The 17,208-nt window shown below is 43.6% G+C and overlaps 1 protein-coding gene across 1 annotated transcript; it reads left to right on the top strand.

Moving 5' to 3' along the window:
* The first annotated feature begins 27 nt into the window (after positions 1-27).
* LOC139689954 (apical junction molecule ajm-1-like) lies at positions 28-1,764 on the top strand. Its single transcript, XM_071587102.1, has one exon. The coding sequence runs from the start codon at positions 28-30 to the stop codon at positions 1,762-1,764; it is 1,737 nt and encodes a 578-aa protein (XP_071443203.1).
* Positions 1,765-17,208: the final 15,444 nt, after the last annotated feature.

The raw sequence follows: 17,208 nt of genomic DNA, 5'->3' as shown, positions 1-17,208 counted from the left end.
GAGGCCCGCCTAAAGGTGGCCCGCCCTATGGAGGCCCGCCTAAAGGAGGCCCGCCCAAAGGAGGCCCGCCCAAAGGAGGCCCGCCTTATGCAGGTCCGCCGGAAGGAGGCCCGCCTGGAGGAGGCCCGCCGGGAGGAGGCCCGCCGGGAGGAGGACCGCCGGGAGGAGGCCCGCATGGAGGAGGACCGCCGGGAGGAGGCCCGCCTGGAGGAGGACCGCCGGGAGGAGGCCCGCCTGGAGGAGGACCGCCGGGAGGAGGCCCGCCTGGAGGAGGACCGCCGGGAGGAGGCCCGCCTGGAGGAGGACCGCCTGGAGGAGGCCAGCCGGGAGGAGGCCCGCCGGGAGGAGGCCCGCCTGGAGGAGGCCCGCCTGGAGGAGGCCCGCCTGCAGGAGACCCGCCGGGAGGAGGCCCGCCGGGAGGAGGCCCGCCTGGAGGAGAACCGCCTGGAGGAGGACCGCCTGGAGGAGGCCAGCCGGGAGGAGGCCCGCCGGGAGGAGGCCCGCCTGGAGGAGGCCCGCCTGGAGGAGGACCGCCGGGAGAAGGCCCCCCTGGAGGAGGACCGCCTGGAGGAGGCCCGCCTGGAGGAGGACCGCCGGGAGGAGGCCCGCCTGGAGGAGGACCGCCTGGAGGAGGCCAGCCGGGAGGAGGCCCGCCGGGAGGAGGCCCGCCTGGAAAAGGCCCGCCTGGAGGAGGCCCGCCTGGAGCAGGCCCGCCGGGAGGAGGCCCGCCGGGAGGAGGACCGCCTGGAGGAGGCCCGCCTGGAGGAGGACTGCCGGGAGGAGGCCCGCCTGGAGGAGGACCGCCGGGAGGAGGCCCGCCTGGAGGAGGACCGCCTGGAGGAGGCCAGCCGGGAGGAGGCCCGCCGGGAGGAGGCCCGCCTGGAGGAGGCCCGCCTGGAGGAGGCCCGCCTGGAGGAGGCCCGCCTGGAGGAGGCCCGCCGGGAGGAGGCCCGCCGGGAGGAGGCCCGCCTGGAGGAGGCCCGCCTGGAGGAGGACCGCCGGGAGGAGGCCCGCCTGGAGGAGGACCGCCTGGAGGAGGCCAGCCGGGAGGAGGCCCGCCGGGAGGAGGCCCGCCTGGAGGAGGACCGCCTGGAGGAGGCCCGCCGGGAGAAGGCCCGCCGGGAGGAGGCCCACCTGGAGGAGGCCCGCCTGGAGGAGGCCCGCCTGGAGGAGGCCCGCCGGGAGGAGGCCCGCCTGGAGGAGGCCCGCCGGGAGGAGGCCCGCCTGGAGGAGGCCCGCCGGGAGGAGGCCCGCCGGGAGGAGGCCCGCCTGGAGGAGGCCCGCCTGGAGGAGGCCCGCCGGGAGGACGCCCGCCGGGAGGAGGCCCGCCTGGAGGAGGCCCACCTGGAGGAGGACCGCCGGGAGGAGGCCCGCCTGGAGGAGGACCGCCTGGAGGAGGCCAGTTGGGAGGAGGCCCACCTGGAGGAGGACCGCCGGGAGGAGGCCCGCCTGGAGGAGGACCGCCTGGAGGAGGCCAGTTGGGAGGAGGCCCGCCGGGAGGAGGCCCGCCTGGAGGAGGCCCGCCTGGAGGAAGCCCGCCTGGAGCAGGCCCGCCGGGAGGAGGCCCGCCGGGAGGAGGCCCACCTGGAGGAGGACCGCCGGGAGGAGGACCGCCGGGAGGAGGCCCGCCTGGAGGAGGACCGCCTGGAGGAGGCCAGCCGGGAGAAGGCCCGCCGGGAGGAGGCCCGCCTGGAGGAGGATCGCCGGGAGGAGGCCCGCCGGGAGGAGGTCCACCAAGAGGCTGACCCTAAGGAAAATGGCTAGGGGGTCGACCATGAGGCCTGCCTGGAGGCCCGCCATGAGGTCCTGTTTTAAACCCGCCACGGGGCTCAGTTGGAGGCCACACTGGGAGCTTGCCAAGGTGGCAAACATGAGGCCCACCAGGTTCTCCACTAGGTGGATCCCTGGAGCTCTTAATAATTTGAGATATGGAAAAGGCTAGGGTATTTTCTTTCAATGTCATGTTGCAAACAAGTCCCAAGTATTACAATCAAACTTGCCTTGGAAAAGTAACAAGACATCTCAAATCCAATAAATACAGCATAAGATATAAAATGAATTCGGTCAGAAGAAAAATACAATCAAAGGGAACTTTCAAGCACCAATCTCCAACACAAAAAAAAGAAAATCCCCATCTCATTAACATCAGTTTTCCAATCAACAAGAAAAAAAACAAAACTAAGCTGTAACATACATTTTTGCACAACACATCAAACAAATTATTACATAAATTGTTAAACTTTTTTCTCTAAAGTGTTTGCTCTGTTAGGAAAGAGCTCAAATAATTCTGTGAGTTAACTGTTCCAATGAACAATTGATTTATTGAGAAATATTTTTTTTTATTTGTTCTAATTGCCTGGACTTATACCTGCATTCCTCCCTATAAAATACGGATTTCCCTCTTTCTTTAGATCTGCCCAAGCTTCCTCTTCATTCAGAATGCGTAGCATTTAATAAAGTCTGCTTATATTTCTTCTAATTTAATAAGGTTCCCAGCCCAACATTTTTGGCATTTCAGTCACATTTTCCATTCTCCTATGCTTCCCCAGTACATATCTGGCAGCCTCTCTTTGTACCTTCTCCAGTTTTGTAATATGTCCTTCTACGCGTTGGTCCCACACAAGTGATTAGTACTCAAAAACTGGTCTTACTAGGGTCATAAATGTCTTTTCCTTAGTTGCTGAAATGCTCCCTCTGAGGCTTCTTATCACCCAATGCAAAGTTTTGAAAGCTTTCTTAACAATGCATTCAAGTTTAGCCCCCACACTAAATCCTTGGTGCAATTTAAGTATTTACAGCTATCACTTCTGGGATCTGTTGAAGTAATAGCGCACAAGAATTAACGATACTGAATAGATTAAGAAATGGTTAATAATTTACAGAAACACAGCCTTGATGTTTTTAATCCTTCTATGGAATGAATATACTATGATGTATTTTTTTACAATATAGGATAAAAAATTGTGGTTTTGATTGCTAAAGAGTTGGTGATTTCATTTTCTATTTTGACAAACTCACTTTTACTGGTAATGAATGGCTATGAAAGTCGATATCTGGACATTTTCATGTAAAATATTATGTAAATCAACATTCAATAAAATTTTTTGTGACAGACTTTATATCCTTATTCTTTTCTTTGCTTTTAGCTCAAATGTTTTGGCTAATCTACTGCAGTGTAACCACAGGAAGCTTTACTGCCAGTTCAGCATGTGACTTGTCTCTGATGTTCTCCTAAAGCATAAATTCTGCAAAGCAGAGTGCAAAGTACACAAATATCACTTGCACATCCAATATTCCACACAAAATTATATACTTTCTCAGTTTGTGTCATTAAACTGGATAATGCCATTCACTATAATATTTAAAAATCATGTGATAGATGAATAATAATGCTGTTTTATTAATTCTTGATAACACATAACTCTATTTTAAATAAAACCTGTTTCCTCAAAAATCTTATATTATGGAATTTTCAAAGGAACCATAATTAATTATAGCATAGTACGCCAAGTCTCAGGTGGGGTTGATTAATTTAATACGAGTGATAAAGAATGTAAGAGGTCTCTTTAGGGGCTGGAAAATTCTACATGTCAACTCCATATCAGTAACAAGGCAAGAGAAAATTGAGTGTAAATGGACACTAGTATGAAAAATCGTGAGAAACAGCAGTCCATTTTACAGTTATAGGCATATCCCAGTAGGGGGAAAATGTTTGTCCTGGCGCAGGTTTGACCTTGACATTCCAACCCGGAAGTGTCGGTCGTAGAGAAAAAAAAATGACGTCACGTGAAAGAGGGGGGGCATTTGTCCTTCACAGGCAATATAATTGCATCACGTCAACCCAACCCACGCAGGAAAAATCATCCTGGCGCAAGTTTCACCTTGAAACTCAAACCCGGATACATCAACAACTATCGGTCGTAGAGAAAAACAAATAACGTCACGTGAAAGAGGGGGGAGGGAGCATTTTTCCTTCATATGCAATCTAGTTGTACAACGTCAACACAACCCATGCAGGAAAAATCATGACCCAAGGCCATCACCTCTTATATCTCAAGAACTGCTGCAAATTCCAATCGGCGGGTAAAAACATAGGATACACACCATCACCTCTGTCCTATCGATAACCATCCCAGCATCCGGTATAGGACTCGCCTTCTAGAAAATCCAAGATGGCGTGTTTCAGGAACGGCTTCTCGTATCTACTACCCTAGTGCTGCCATATCCCATTGGCAGTTACCAAGATCTTAACAAGTGAGGTTGCAACGTGACTCCTCCTCCCACTTATGTATATAACTAACCTCTTCCGAAAAGAAGCTCATTCTCCGTCAACATGAGCGTGAAAATTGACTTTTTATGTGCTCGCTTGGGTGACGCATATCTGCGCATGGAGCGAATAGAAGATGAGGATGCGTACTCAATATTCATCCCGAGAGAAAGAATTGAAAATACCGATTTTATACTATCAGTTTCTTTCCTAACTACGTACTACTGTGTGTTCCGACACCAGAACCGTGAGTTTGATGTCGTCGGGCAAAAAGTGAAATTTTCCGGCTTTCAAGATGGAAGTGGGAGAGTCGTGAGATTCAACATCACCCAGGCATCTGACATCTCCGATCCTGAGAAGCGTCTAAAGGCCGAGGAGCAGCTTCCCTTCATTTGGCTGGAAGTGTACGAAGCACATCGCCCGCAATCGAGAGTAAATGGAGGATATCTTCTAGAGCGTCGAGGAAGAACTGAGTTTGACGGTGGATCGCAATTTGTTAGCAAAGGAGATCGCGTGGAAGTTGACGGAGTGAAGCCAGTTTGCTACACGGACCATAAAGAATCGAAAGTGCGATACTGTACCACGGACCATATCCAAGGAACCCGCCTGAGAGTGATCAAATTTGTACTCAAATTTGAAGATGAAATGTTTGTATATTAAAGTAAATAAAAGTTTATTATTGAACATTTTTTTTTATTACTCATTTTATGGGATATAAGGTTAGAAATAAAACACGGATACGGGTTTTACAAAATTAATAAAGCATACATACATTTTTTTACTGGTTTTCATTACAATTATAATAATTTTTGCATTTTTTATTTATAAATTTTATTTTGAATACACCATTCAGCCAACTTGAAACAGTTTTTTCTTGCACATTGTGTGGTATTCTGGTGTGCAGGTAACAAGCATCCCTCATGTGTAGTTAATTTCTTGAGCGAGGGACAGCCGTACAGTTCGAGATTAGCAACACAAATTCCCTCGGGAAGAAGACCGTTTAAGAAAGATGCCTTTTGTACACCCTTGGTATATAAATATTTATATAGCCTCGTATAATTGGATAATACACTCTCCAAATCAGAATAATCCACGTCTCCAGAATATTCCGTCAAGCCGTGATAATTGTTACGCAGCCAAGTCGCCTCTTTAGTATAAAGAATTCTCGCGGGCGATTTAAATAGCCACGTATTACAACATTTGTTCTGGACAGCGATGATTGCCAATTCCTTGACAATAAATTTTCCATCGCTGGTCATAAATCCTTGAAATTCGATAATGGCACTCATCGCGATGTATGTCCAACTTACAAGGTTTTTACACCCAATGCCAGGGGTTGAACTTACATCAAGACCTTTTAACTTACAGAACTTTCATTCGTGCCAGAGGTTAAAAAGTCTTACATTCACATACAGGAAGCCAAATACTTTTAGTCATCAGCCGAATCATACGCAATGAGTACCTTCTCCAATTCAAGCCTCTGTATATCACAATTTGCAATATTATTTGCTAATTTATTCGCGAGAAACTGTTTTATTTTTTGACGACTATCCAAAAGCCTCTGGAGAAATAGATTTATCAGTTTGAAGAGTTGTATTAGAGCCCCCCACTCATCACCATTCAAGTTGACGGTGTTTTTCGTTAAAATGCTTTTCACAACCAAATGTCTCTTTCCAAAGTAATTTGCATATGCCAAGCAGGGTGACGTTAACACACCTTTTTCTCCCTTATAAAAGTACAAGTTTACAGTCTCTATCGAATTCGAGATGCTTTCCCATTCACTTTGTGAAAATGTTACACTTTTTTACCGTTAAATTGAACCACTGATTCAAATTCACTTCCGTAACCAATGCGCACGCTCTTTGTCTTTGCCTCGTTCAAATAATACACCGTTTGAAGAAGTAAATTGTTCAAAAGTCGAGGCGGAGAGCAAGTCGAATGTCCAGCAGGTCTCTTTCTCTTCACCGGTGGTGACTGGAGAACCGCATCCACTGACGGCTGCATCACGACTGAAGTCTAGCGTGTATTAAAATTGCTTAAGAGATCGGCGATGGAAGAGGGGATGGGGAACAGTCATCTGGACAGGGCTCAACCTCAGCCTTGAGGCGGTTGTATTGGAACCACTGCGCCAGCGAGTGCGCGTTTCTGAGGGCACAAACGCTACTGCGCAATTTATGACAGGGATTCAGGCAGGAAAATGAGGGGAAGGTGCATTTCTCAGGATGGGGGCAGGCCAGCTCCTTTTCCATGCAAATGAACGTGCGCCCCGTGAGATCGGAGAGAAATTCACACTCTGCTTCGCTAAATGCGTAAAGCCCCGTGGCGCCCTCTATGATGGCTTCCAAAGCTGGGGCCAACTCGATGTGTGAGATGAAGCCGTGCTCAAACGAGGTCTCCTCGTTGCAATGCAGTGGATCTTGAAATCGAAGCTTCTTTCCTCCAGCTGTGAGCTTTCCGTGACGACGAAAGCTTCCCCAGAAAAGACGATCGCTTTCCAAATCGACGGCTGCCATCTCCGTAACTCCCCCCTTTGAAAAGCACACGGCCACGATGATCTGCATCCTTTGGCTTTCTCTTCCGCAATGGATGTTTTCCTCACCAATTCGTCCTATTTATTCTGGAACAGCACCGTTGAGCTCTAGGGTGACATCTGACGCGTCGTAGTTGGTTGAAGGTTAGACGGAACAGCTTCAAGGCTCGGCAGTCGTTCAGATGGGGGATGGTTTGGTGGAATTGGTTGAGGAATTTGTGTAGTTTCTGTCCTAAAGATTTACTCGCGGCATAGAGACAGCAGTATTCACCGCAAATATCCGAATGAAAGCTTTGAATTTGTACGCGATTTTGAGTGACTGTGAATGGTTTTAAAAATTGGCGTACGTTCGCTACGAAAGGGAGGCAGACCATAAGAATCAAAATACTCGGCTGAATGATTGTCCAAGTATATCCCCACCCAGTGAGAACCCGGTAAATTAGAAGGATCTAAATTAACTATGTAAACTCCATTTTGAGGTGATTTCGGTAACCTATCAGATGCATAGACTCCGCGAAATATTTTTAATTGTCTTAATAACGTATCTATCTGCACGCTGTCCATGACTAAAAGTTTGCGATAATGTTCCTGTCCTTATCTATTTCCAATGTAGCGTCATACTCTGCAAAAAGCAGACACGTGACTGTTTTTGTCAACTCTCGCTCGAATTTAGCCTCTATTCTCACAACACCTCTATCTCCTAAACTTATATGATCCTCATTCCCAGAATTGTCGGGGGTTAGATCAAAGACTAGCATGAAATAACCGTGTCCGATCATGTCGTACGTGATTTGATTACCTCTGTCAGCGTGCTTTATTCCAGTACCCGAAAATAATGTATCGTACGCACGTGCCCAATATTTTTTTCCGTAGAAATTACACTCCAAACCTTCCGAAGGAATCTGAACACCGTTTACAAACATTGAAAAATTCTCCAATGAATAATGAGATAAGGCGAACGGATTCCTCATCACACTGCCCGCATATGATTCATTATCTACCATTGCAAAAACGATTGTGTTAGGTATCCGTCCAACAATAGCATTATCGATATTCAGGGTTCGACCTCCGGCAGGTATAGTAAAAGTCTTTAGTTCAGTTCTTTTGTAATGATATTTCGCATTTTTCCCACTTTGTAATATTTTACTATGCGCCACCAATATGGACGGATTGATTTCAAACTGTTGCACGGAAAGAGTAGCGTCGAGAATTTTCAAGACTCCTTCTTCTCCCTCCATAAGATAGAAGGAGGGAGGTGCAAGCATCAACCTAATTCCCACATCGACTCGATCCAGCAATAGTTGCGACTGATTGAACACGTCCACGTGCAATTTACCGAATAGTTCCACCTCGGTGCTATTCTTGAACCATGATTTTCGTTTCGTGTACCCTGCATTGGAAGAATCCGTCTTATCGATATCATTTCCCGTATCTAATTCCCAGCCTACATTACGCAGGTGCGTTCTGCTCGCATCGACCCCATAGTTTAACGCGTTTTCGAAAAAGCTCCTATAGTGGTAATTATCCTCGGATGGTGTGACAAGAGTTCCATTGAAATATACATTACACTCTTCAAAGAGAGAATGGAGAAGATTGTTGACGACTCCCGGCTGATTGGTATCACTATCGGTAAAGTCAGTTAAATTCTTTTTACAGAGTTCCACTTTAAGTCTCAGATAAACGCTATTCAAGTCCTTGTACGCATCTCCAGAATCTTTTATTAGAAATTCGATAACGGATCTATTATCCAACGAAGAGATGGGTTTATATGATACAAGTCGCTTCGAGAGAATGTTCGTCTGTATCGGAGGATTGGGTTGGAATATGTCCAGCGAACTCAGCATGTGCTCACTCATTATGAAAAAATATCACTCAGCGCGACCTTTCCTCGTTTCCGCCTTCTAGTCGAATGCTGTTTTTTCTTACCACCAACGGGTTTTATTTTATTTAGCCTTGGACGTTTCACGAACCTCAATCGTCCACCAGTCATACCTTTCAACTTATCCTCGGCCTTGCGTTTCAAGTTCTGCCCCGCCTCGTTTATTCTACTGCGCAGTATATCCTTTACCGGTTTAGTCCCAAGGTCCGCGAGAGCCGCCGCTCCCGCACTCGCTGCTTCCTTACCCACACTTTTCAGTCCGCTGAATAGTAATGGCTTAGCAAAACGCCACAGACCTGCGAGAAAACTTCCAATACCTCGTCCCTTTTGTACCCTGTACGAAGCTCTATACAATGACCCAATCTCTCCCCCCACCTGCTTCGCATAATAACTGTAATATCGGTCCACCACCGATGCCATCTCGACGCAGAATGATAAACTAACGTGCATTAGTTCTTTTTTATAAAGTGTAACACTATTATAGAGCTTTGTTCACCACTACGAAAAGATATGGGCTCACCGAATTTATCACTCAGTAGAATTTCGATGCTTTCGATATGGTTCTTCTCAACGGGGAAATAATATATCGGATTGAATGTTTGATATTCACCAATTTTAGTATTCAAGATACGTATGCATCGACTGAGCGAATCACCCACAAACTGCGGTTTGATTATATCAGTGTAGACATATATGTTGGAAGAGGAGTGTGCTATGCTTCTTTTTACCACATCGCTTTTGTTTATTGCATGTGCTTCCTTCGCTGATAGTATGAATATTATACTTGATATGTCTCCACGTATGTAATTTCTACTAATCGTACTAAAATCCGACAGAGTAGTAATAAATAAATCTCGAAAGGAGTTATACGTGCCCGGAAGTAAAGTGAAAGTAACGTTTTTAGCAGTAATTAACACGCCAGGTTCTATACGCTCACTCAATCCTGAACCGTTTTCAGTTAATGGAAGATCATCATTATTCGCATTAAAGATTTCCGTTTGTACTGCTTTACATTTCGCTTTATCTAGTTCGAGGAATGGTTTGACAAAGGCCTTACCTAGTGATTCGTATGAGCCAGTAGGCACTACAAAGAACGAATCATCTTTTAATCTAATTTTAACGTCGCTAGATGCATCCTGTGGTCCTCCTCCTATTTCTCCGCGAACTAATCCCTTTTCATTTCGCGTTCTATTATCTTTAGAAGACGCTTCTTCTTCCTCCAAAGTTCCAGCATCTCCAATTTCCTCTCTAACTTCACCAGAAAGAATATGAATAGATGGAAGCGAAATTTCCGCCAGACCTACGTACCAATCATCATTCATCAAATCGATACGATGACTCAATTTTGTTTTGTAGTTAGCTATCGTATTTCTTGGATAGAAATCCCTCGAACTGTCGCTAGGTAGTGTAAGATAAAATTCGTTCATAATGTACACACGGAGGAGGCAGGAATCCCAGAATTAAATGAGGATGGGTATCCTTCCCACTTGACAAAGTATTCCAATTTAGGTCCACTCCCTTTACGTCTCAAAACTTTTTCTATCCTATATTCCGTCTCGGAGGACACATTCACCTTGACTAGTTCTTCCACATAGAAACTACCCTTTATATCCTCACCGTTAAGGTCCTTCAATTTATATGTCGGTATTGACCTCGATCGATCCACGTCCGCGATTTTGAATATTTCACTAGTATAGTTTGGAGTGTATCCTTTGGTAAATGGAAGTCGATCCTTACTGATTCTCACATAATCATTCGCGTTCAATTTAAAATCCTTGCTAGTAAGTGGTTTCCTCATGTGACTAGCGATTGAAAATGCATTTTTTGCATTCACTTTGGAGGGTGCGATACCTGTGCTAGAATGAACGCAATTGTTATAACTACTAATGAGTTTTGGGAGCACATCGACATATTTGTAGGTTGTGTATTTCGTGAAATACTTGTACATTTTAGACTTTAGCGTGCGATTGAAACGTTCAACGAGGCTAGCCTTAATGTCCGGATTATTTGTGGTGTAAAACTTTACCCCTCGATTCGAGAGAAAAGTTTTAAATTTACTATTAACAAATTCACCCCCTTTATCGCTCTGAATTTTCAATGGTTTGCGTTCGCGAAATATAGCCTTAAATACTTCAATTATCTCCTCCGGTCTCTTTGTCCTCAAAGCTTTCGCCCACGCAAAACGAGAGAAGAGGTCTATTATAGTCATAATGTAACAGCACCCGTTGTTGTATTTTTACAATCTTCTCAAATCATTCAAATCGCACTGCCAGCACTCATCAATGTAAGTTACGTTATAGTGATTTCTGGGGAACCTTTTCCTCACCGGTTTGTGTCGTGTATATGCCTCTTGAGATTCTAACCACTCACGAATCACCTTTCGGCCTATTCCCGTAGCTTTATATAATTTTTCAACCGATGAAAACCCGGCAGGGTGCTCTGGGCTATTATATGTTCTCAATCACGCCGTGTCCCAATCCGGACCGTATGTCTTCGGTTTTCTTACGCGCTCGCTTTTTCTCGGAATTTTTCTTGGAGACGGTAGCTGTTGTTTTCTTTCTCGCGATAGGTTTCGTTTTTTTTTCGTTGACGTTACGCTTTCCATTCCCCCTAGCCTTTCGTGTATGCGTCCCCATGTCGAGTCTAAATCTTTATTCAACCTTTTCACTTCTGCCAGAGTTTTTCTCAACTCGGGGATTTCCTCTCTCTCGTCAGCAACTCGTGACCTCGTTGGTGTTTCTACCAAGGACTTGACTATTGGAGCGTGTACGGGGGAGTCTATATCTGAGACGGCGTCAAGGTATTTATCGAGTATTCTTTTATACAAATGCCGCTTATCAATATCCTTTATACTTTTCTTAACCAACACACCTTTCATTTCCTTGTCCAATGTACTCAACCTAGCCTTAACACGAATCGATCAAAAACTTCCGGAGTCACGACTAGCATCTTACGCAGGCTCATTTTCTCAGCAGGCTACCGATGACACCGCTTAAAATTGATCCCAGCAATAACGGTAAAAAACCACCTTTTTGTACGAGCAGCGCACGTTTCTTCTTCACACTCGCCCCCCGCACAGCTAACTTTCTCAACGTGTTACGATGCTTGGATAGTTTTTGTTTTAACCTATTATCTATCTTATGGTTCCCGTTAAGTGTATTCAAACAACAATCGCAAATGGCTTTGATCAACTCGTCGTCCGAGGTTTTAACAATCGCAGTGCGAAGTTTTGGTTTTGCCGATTTTAATACGTGGAGCAAATGTTTATTGTTCTTCAATCTTTTCATCGTGTAGGGACATGTAAACTACAGTTGCCCCGTCTTTAGGAAATATTTTCGTTCTAAAACGAAACCTCTCATCTGAGTCCTGACCAAGATCCAGAACCAAATAACCGAATGGTTGTTGCGTAACTTGTTTATATACCCTCTCCAATTCCCCCGATTTTTCCGGATACACCTGCCTAGCCAAGTGACCAAATTGCGACCTATCTCTAGGATTCTTAAAGACAACGATATACTTGGAATTTAGCGAGATGTTTCTCGCTTGCGGGTTTTGATAAAAAATATTCTGCGTAATTAGGAAAACCGAAATGTTAAAGTGATGGCTTCCTCTAGTGAACAGTTTAGAGACGTCTTTGCTATAGGCCCCTTCGCTCATTAAATCATCAATCACGTACAACGTTGGCACACCACCAAATCTTTCGAAAGGCGGTATTTCGGTTCGAAATTGAACGGGTATTCTAATGCTTGGTTCACTTCCAGGAGCACAGCACCATACTATTTCACGTATCGGGCTATTCACCATATAATATTAATTTTCCAAAAACTGCGTGACAAATGTGGTTTTCCCGCAGCCTGAGGGACCCGCGCAAATACAGGTAAACGGATGCTTCCAGGCTAACGTCATGGTTAACACTGAAATTTAGATTAAAAATATCTTTCTTTTATAATTTCAATCGCCGTTAAAAGCATCATTATGCGTTCGTTTTCGTGGAATTTTATAGTTACCCCACGCAAACGTTTTTATCCCGTCTTCACAAAGGTATCGCTTATCGTCGGATGCATTCAGCGTGACTTTATTCATCTCCATGGTGTAAATATTATGCATTTTACTCCGTACCACGTTCATTTTTCGAAATACCACCGAGTTCTTCCGGAGACATTGTACATAGTCGTTAAATTTTAAACCTTTTTCCTTAACAACTTTCATTATTCCTTTTGCTTTCTTCTTTTCTTTACCTCCCTCTACCTTGAACGAATAAAGTTTACTACGTAATCCGACAAAATGTGTCATTAGGTTTCCATCGCATTCGTCCCTGAATTTACCAATTACTTTTTTATTTTGTTCAGAAAAGCAAAAGTGATCCTTTGGATAATTCGACATGTCAAATGCATCTAGGTTCCCCAGAAAATCCCTATACACATCATCCGTTTTTATTTCATATATGAAGCTATCAGTATCGGTGTAGGCGAAGGATATATTTTCCCCGTATTTCGGAAGCATTGTTCTATAATGAAAGTTATACATTAAAGTCTTACTCAAGTCCAAGACACAGAAACCTATATATATAGGTTTATTAATTTTTATGACTGCCTTCCGCATGTGAATGGCAACTAAACACTCGTGAAAAATCGTCCTATCCAGAAATGTTGACTTATTAATTAGTTTTTGTAGTCTTTTTTCGTTTACCACTAATTCCATATTCATACGTTTCCTCACGTTCTCCATTGTTTTACCAAATACTGCATTGTTCATCAGTTTATAGAAATCCTTCTCAAAATCATTGACTGCCATTTTTCTTTTCTCAGTGTTCAAATCAATATAGGTCTTTAACCAAGGTGATTGACTAAACCTGATTACTCTATGCACCTTCTTCAGCACCAGTCCTAGTTCTAAAGCTTGTTTCAAGTTTACGTAATGAATTACATATTTACTCTTATTTTCGAGAATTGCTAGCAGTTTTTAATGTTTACCGCCAGGTGGTGTCTTGTTTTCCGGGCAAAGAGGGAGATCTGAATGTGTATCGTGTAGCCTATGTGGGTACTCAAAATCAACTTCGAAAATATATCCAGTTTCACTGTCTTCGGGAACATTTTCAACGTTTAAATCATCAATTTCTGCCTGTGTTAACCATCGAAATTTACCGTAGGGAAGGGGTCTCGAAAGGGCCCACCCATAGAGATTGTTAGCGTCTAGATATGTCAAATAGGTTGGACCTGAATCTGGGTCATGACTTGACATGTATCTATTGTTCGATTCGCAGAACCTTTTACAGAATTGTGAAATTCCTCCTCGGATGCCGTTTTCAATCATTAGTATCATGTCGTAGTCAGTCAAAAGCTCTAGTTCTATTTCAGTGTATTTGAGCATTGCATCAAAAGTTAAACCTGGAGCAGTATAAAACCACGCGGGATCTAGTTTATACGCGCTGTAGCATACGTCACGAAAATTTTCAAAAACATCAGCTAAAAGGGTCACGTCGCTTTTCAGATAGACATCGCTGTAATCGCCGAGTGTTTCACATTCAAATGCGTCCCAAACATTTTCTGCATGCTGATAGTCTTCGTCAGATACATATTCATCGGTCAGTCTGTTGTAAAAATTCTCCTTTTCCGGGAGCAAGGTTTCATCGAGTTTATTCAACGTATCAGTGTAATCATAGGGATAAACCCCTTTTCGTGTAACTAAATTTGTCTTTTCACCGAATATTGTGCTTGTGCATTTAAACTCTGTTAAATTGGCAACCAATGAAGCTAGAGAGGTAGGCATGAATCTAAACGTGTCAACAAACCGAATTTTGAAATTTTCCGTGATAGACTTAGAAAAAGATATATATTTTTCTTCAGAATTCGGAATTATAAATATTTCCCTGTCATCATAGTTAAGCTCTCGTACGATGAATTGCCCATCATATGATGAGAGGTTATGAATAAAGATTGGAAGGAAATTCGGCATTTTATATTGAATGTTACAAAAATAGTGCGCAGGTCCTCTATACTTTCCTGTCAAATGATCATGGTCTCTAACTTTATTCTCGTTCAATTCTTTACCACAAATGTGACATGCGTTTGCAGTTTCAAAATCTGAGTCTTCCTCTGGAGTGAGAGGATTCATTGGAATAATATTTTTGTAAAGCTTACAAACTTTTTCAGCCTCTTCTTTCATCCGTAAAATGAATACCCTAGCAGCATTGGGACCTCGGTACAGGTATGGGTCCTCGCATCCCTCAGGTCCCACTACGATGTAACTAAAGCTGAATGGGGTATGTCTCTGCATTAAATTAGTATAGGATGAGTAAGGATAAGGCTCGCAGGTACTAATATTTTCCAGAAGACGTTCAAAGTCAGCGTAAATGACAAAAGGTACCCGAAAAGAATAATTTAAATTTGTGAATTGTAAACTTTTATTGTCCTCGTCAGGTAGAACGATTTTACTCGGCTCGCCTGTACCTTTACATAGCTGTTGATGCTCTTCTAGCCTGCGCTCACTCTGGTAATGTGTGAGGCAGCGTTTGCAAGTGAATATTCTATTAGAATGCTTCGTAATTTGGGAGTGAATCAATTTATCAAAATTCCTAATCCAACAATAGTGAGCGGTTGTTTCGTTGCTAATGTAAAGGAGGTCGCGATGATCCTCGAGCTCGTGATCTACAATTTTTAGTGGGTACACGAGGTTCTTATCTGTCAGACCAAAAACGTTGATTGAAATATTATTGACACGTTCGAATTTGGGAATATCTTTCAGCTCCACCGGGTACGCGATGCAGTCCCAATTGTAACCCATATGGCATGCTCGTGTCTTATACTGGGAAACTCTTTGAGGATCCTTATCGATATTTTTGGCCCAAATGGCATACTTAAAGCAGTATTGATCATCATTTCTGATATTGATAACGGATTTAGTATTCCTAATTTTTATAGGCAGCTCAATGAATGTTGATCCTCGAAATGGCGTGTACTTGTTTATTCGCAGTTCTAAACCTAGCACATTTGATAAGGCCCATCCTGAACCTTTAGCTTGAAATTCGGACTTTTCTTTTAAAAGTTTAGAAAATATCTCATTGATTACTTCCTCAATTTCATCAGGTAACAATAACCTGCGATTGTTGGTTTTGAAGGAAGCGTTCATTTCATCCCTCTCACCCTTTTTTAATTTGCAAATTAAAACAAGATTGAATTTAATGGCACTATTTTCCACTATTTGATCACTTATCTTTTCGATCAACTGAGTTTTGATGTTATTGAGAAATGAGATCACGTCCTGTTCACCATCTTCCACTGGAGTAATCCAAAATGTTTTCAGTCTGGAACGAATAGCTGATTCAATTTCATTGAATCCTCTCCCTATTTGCTCGTTGATTTTAATCCGGTGCGCGTTGGTATTCTCATGAGGCATAGCCTCGTCAATGTCATAGAAGATTTCACAGTAAGTGCAAAATTTTCTTCCCTTTGCCTTATCCAGCGCATTTTTCATTCGATTATACGTCCCCATATCAGAAATGTTATCGTCATTAAACACTATTTTCATATATATGTCACTTAATGCCTGTTCTAATTCTTGCGAATTGTGATAGCTACCAGCATTGTAATTTTCTAGAATTTCTTGGATAGAGGGCATGATTAAAGGTTCTTTGAGCTGTTGCTGAAATAAAATAAAAAAAATGATACGTATGAAAAAATACATTTTCATCTCATTACATTAAGTGCAGGATCTAGAGGTAGAAAAACCTCGTAACGAATATCATCTACTTCATAACCCCGTTCGAACAGAAACTCGTATTCTTCTGCAATAGTATATTGCTCAATATGATTAAACGTAGTGCGAGGTATTGAATCGGATAAATGGTACAAGATTATGTCAACTTTACTCTGCAAACAATGTCTAAATGAGATACCCGGTGATTGTCTCTTCTCCGTCTTAACGAATGCGCTTTGAACAATATATTTTGATAACTTTAATAATGATATTTTATATAGTGAATTTACGTTACACATTGCTGTATATATATTACTACTTCTGATTAGTTAACAAACTATGCAATCCTATTGATAAAATCAATTATATATGAATTTCTTTTAGGTATTGCATATACCCTAAGAAATTAATGCGATTATTAATGATATGTACTTACTCCTGACGTCAATGAATACAGCTGATGATTCGGGAGGTGAAATCTGTCCGTAATAGCTCTCTAAGCTGCTCTGGAGGAAATGGAAACTTAACTCTCAGAAGTGGAGTTTTATAGAAATAAAAGCTAATTCCCTCAGCGGAACACCCGTGCAAGAAGGCCACCTAGTTAGAATCAAGTAATGTCATCATCTGTGCATGTGCTGGTCTGGATGTGGATGGAATTAACTAGTTCAGCCATTTGAATTATCCACCGACGCAACCTAAGCATGTGCCAAGGTTTGCGGAGTTGGCAGCTTCTACTGAAAAAATGCAATGCTCAATGCCGAACATCCGCGCAAGAAAGTTACCTAGTTGAAATCAAGTAATTTCATCATCTACGCATGTGCTTGGATGGAATTGACT

Source organism: Hetaerina americana, unplaced genomic scaffold, assembly GCF_022747635.1.
Source record: "Hetaerina americana unplaced genomic scaffold, ioHetAmer1.1.p SCAF_296, whole genome shotgun sequence".
NCBI classification, from domain to species: Eukaryota; Metazoa; Arthropoda; class Insecta; order Odonata; family Calopterygidae; genus Hetaerina; species Hetaerina americana.
This window is presented reverse-complemented; position numbering and strand designations above follow the sequence as displayed.

Coding starts and splice junctions, on each gene's coding strand:
- LOC139689954 (XM_071587102.1), top strand. CDS start 28: ATGGAGGCCCGCCTAAAGGAGGCCCGCCCAAAGGAGGCCCGCCCAAAG.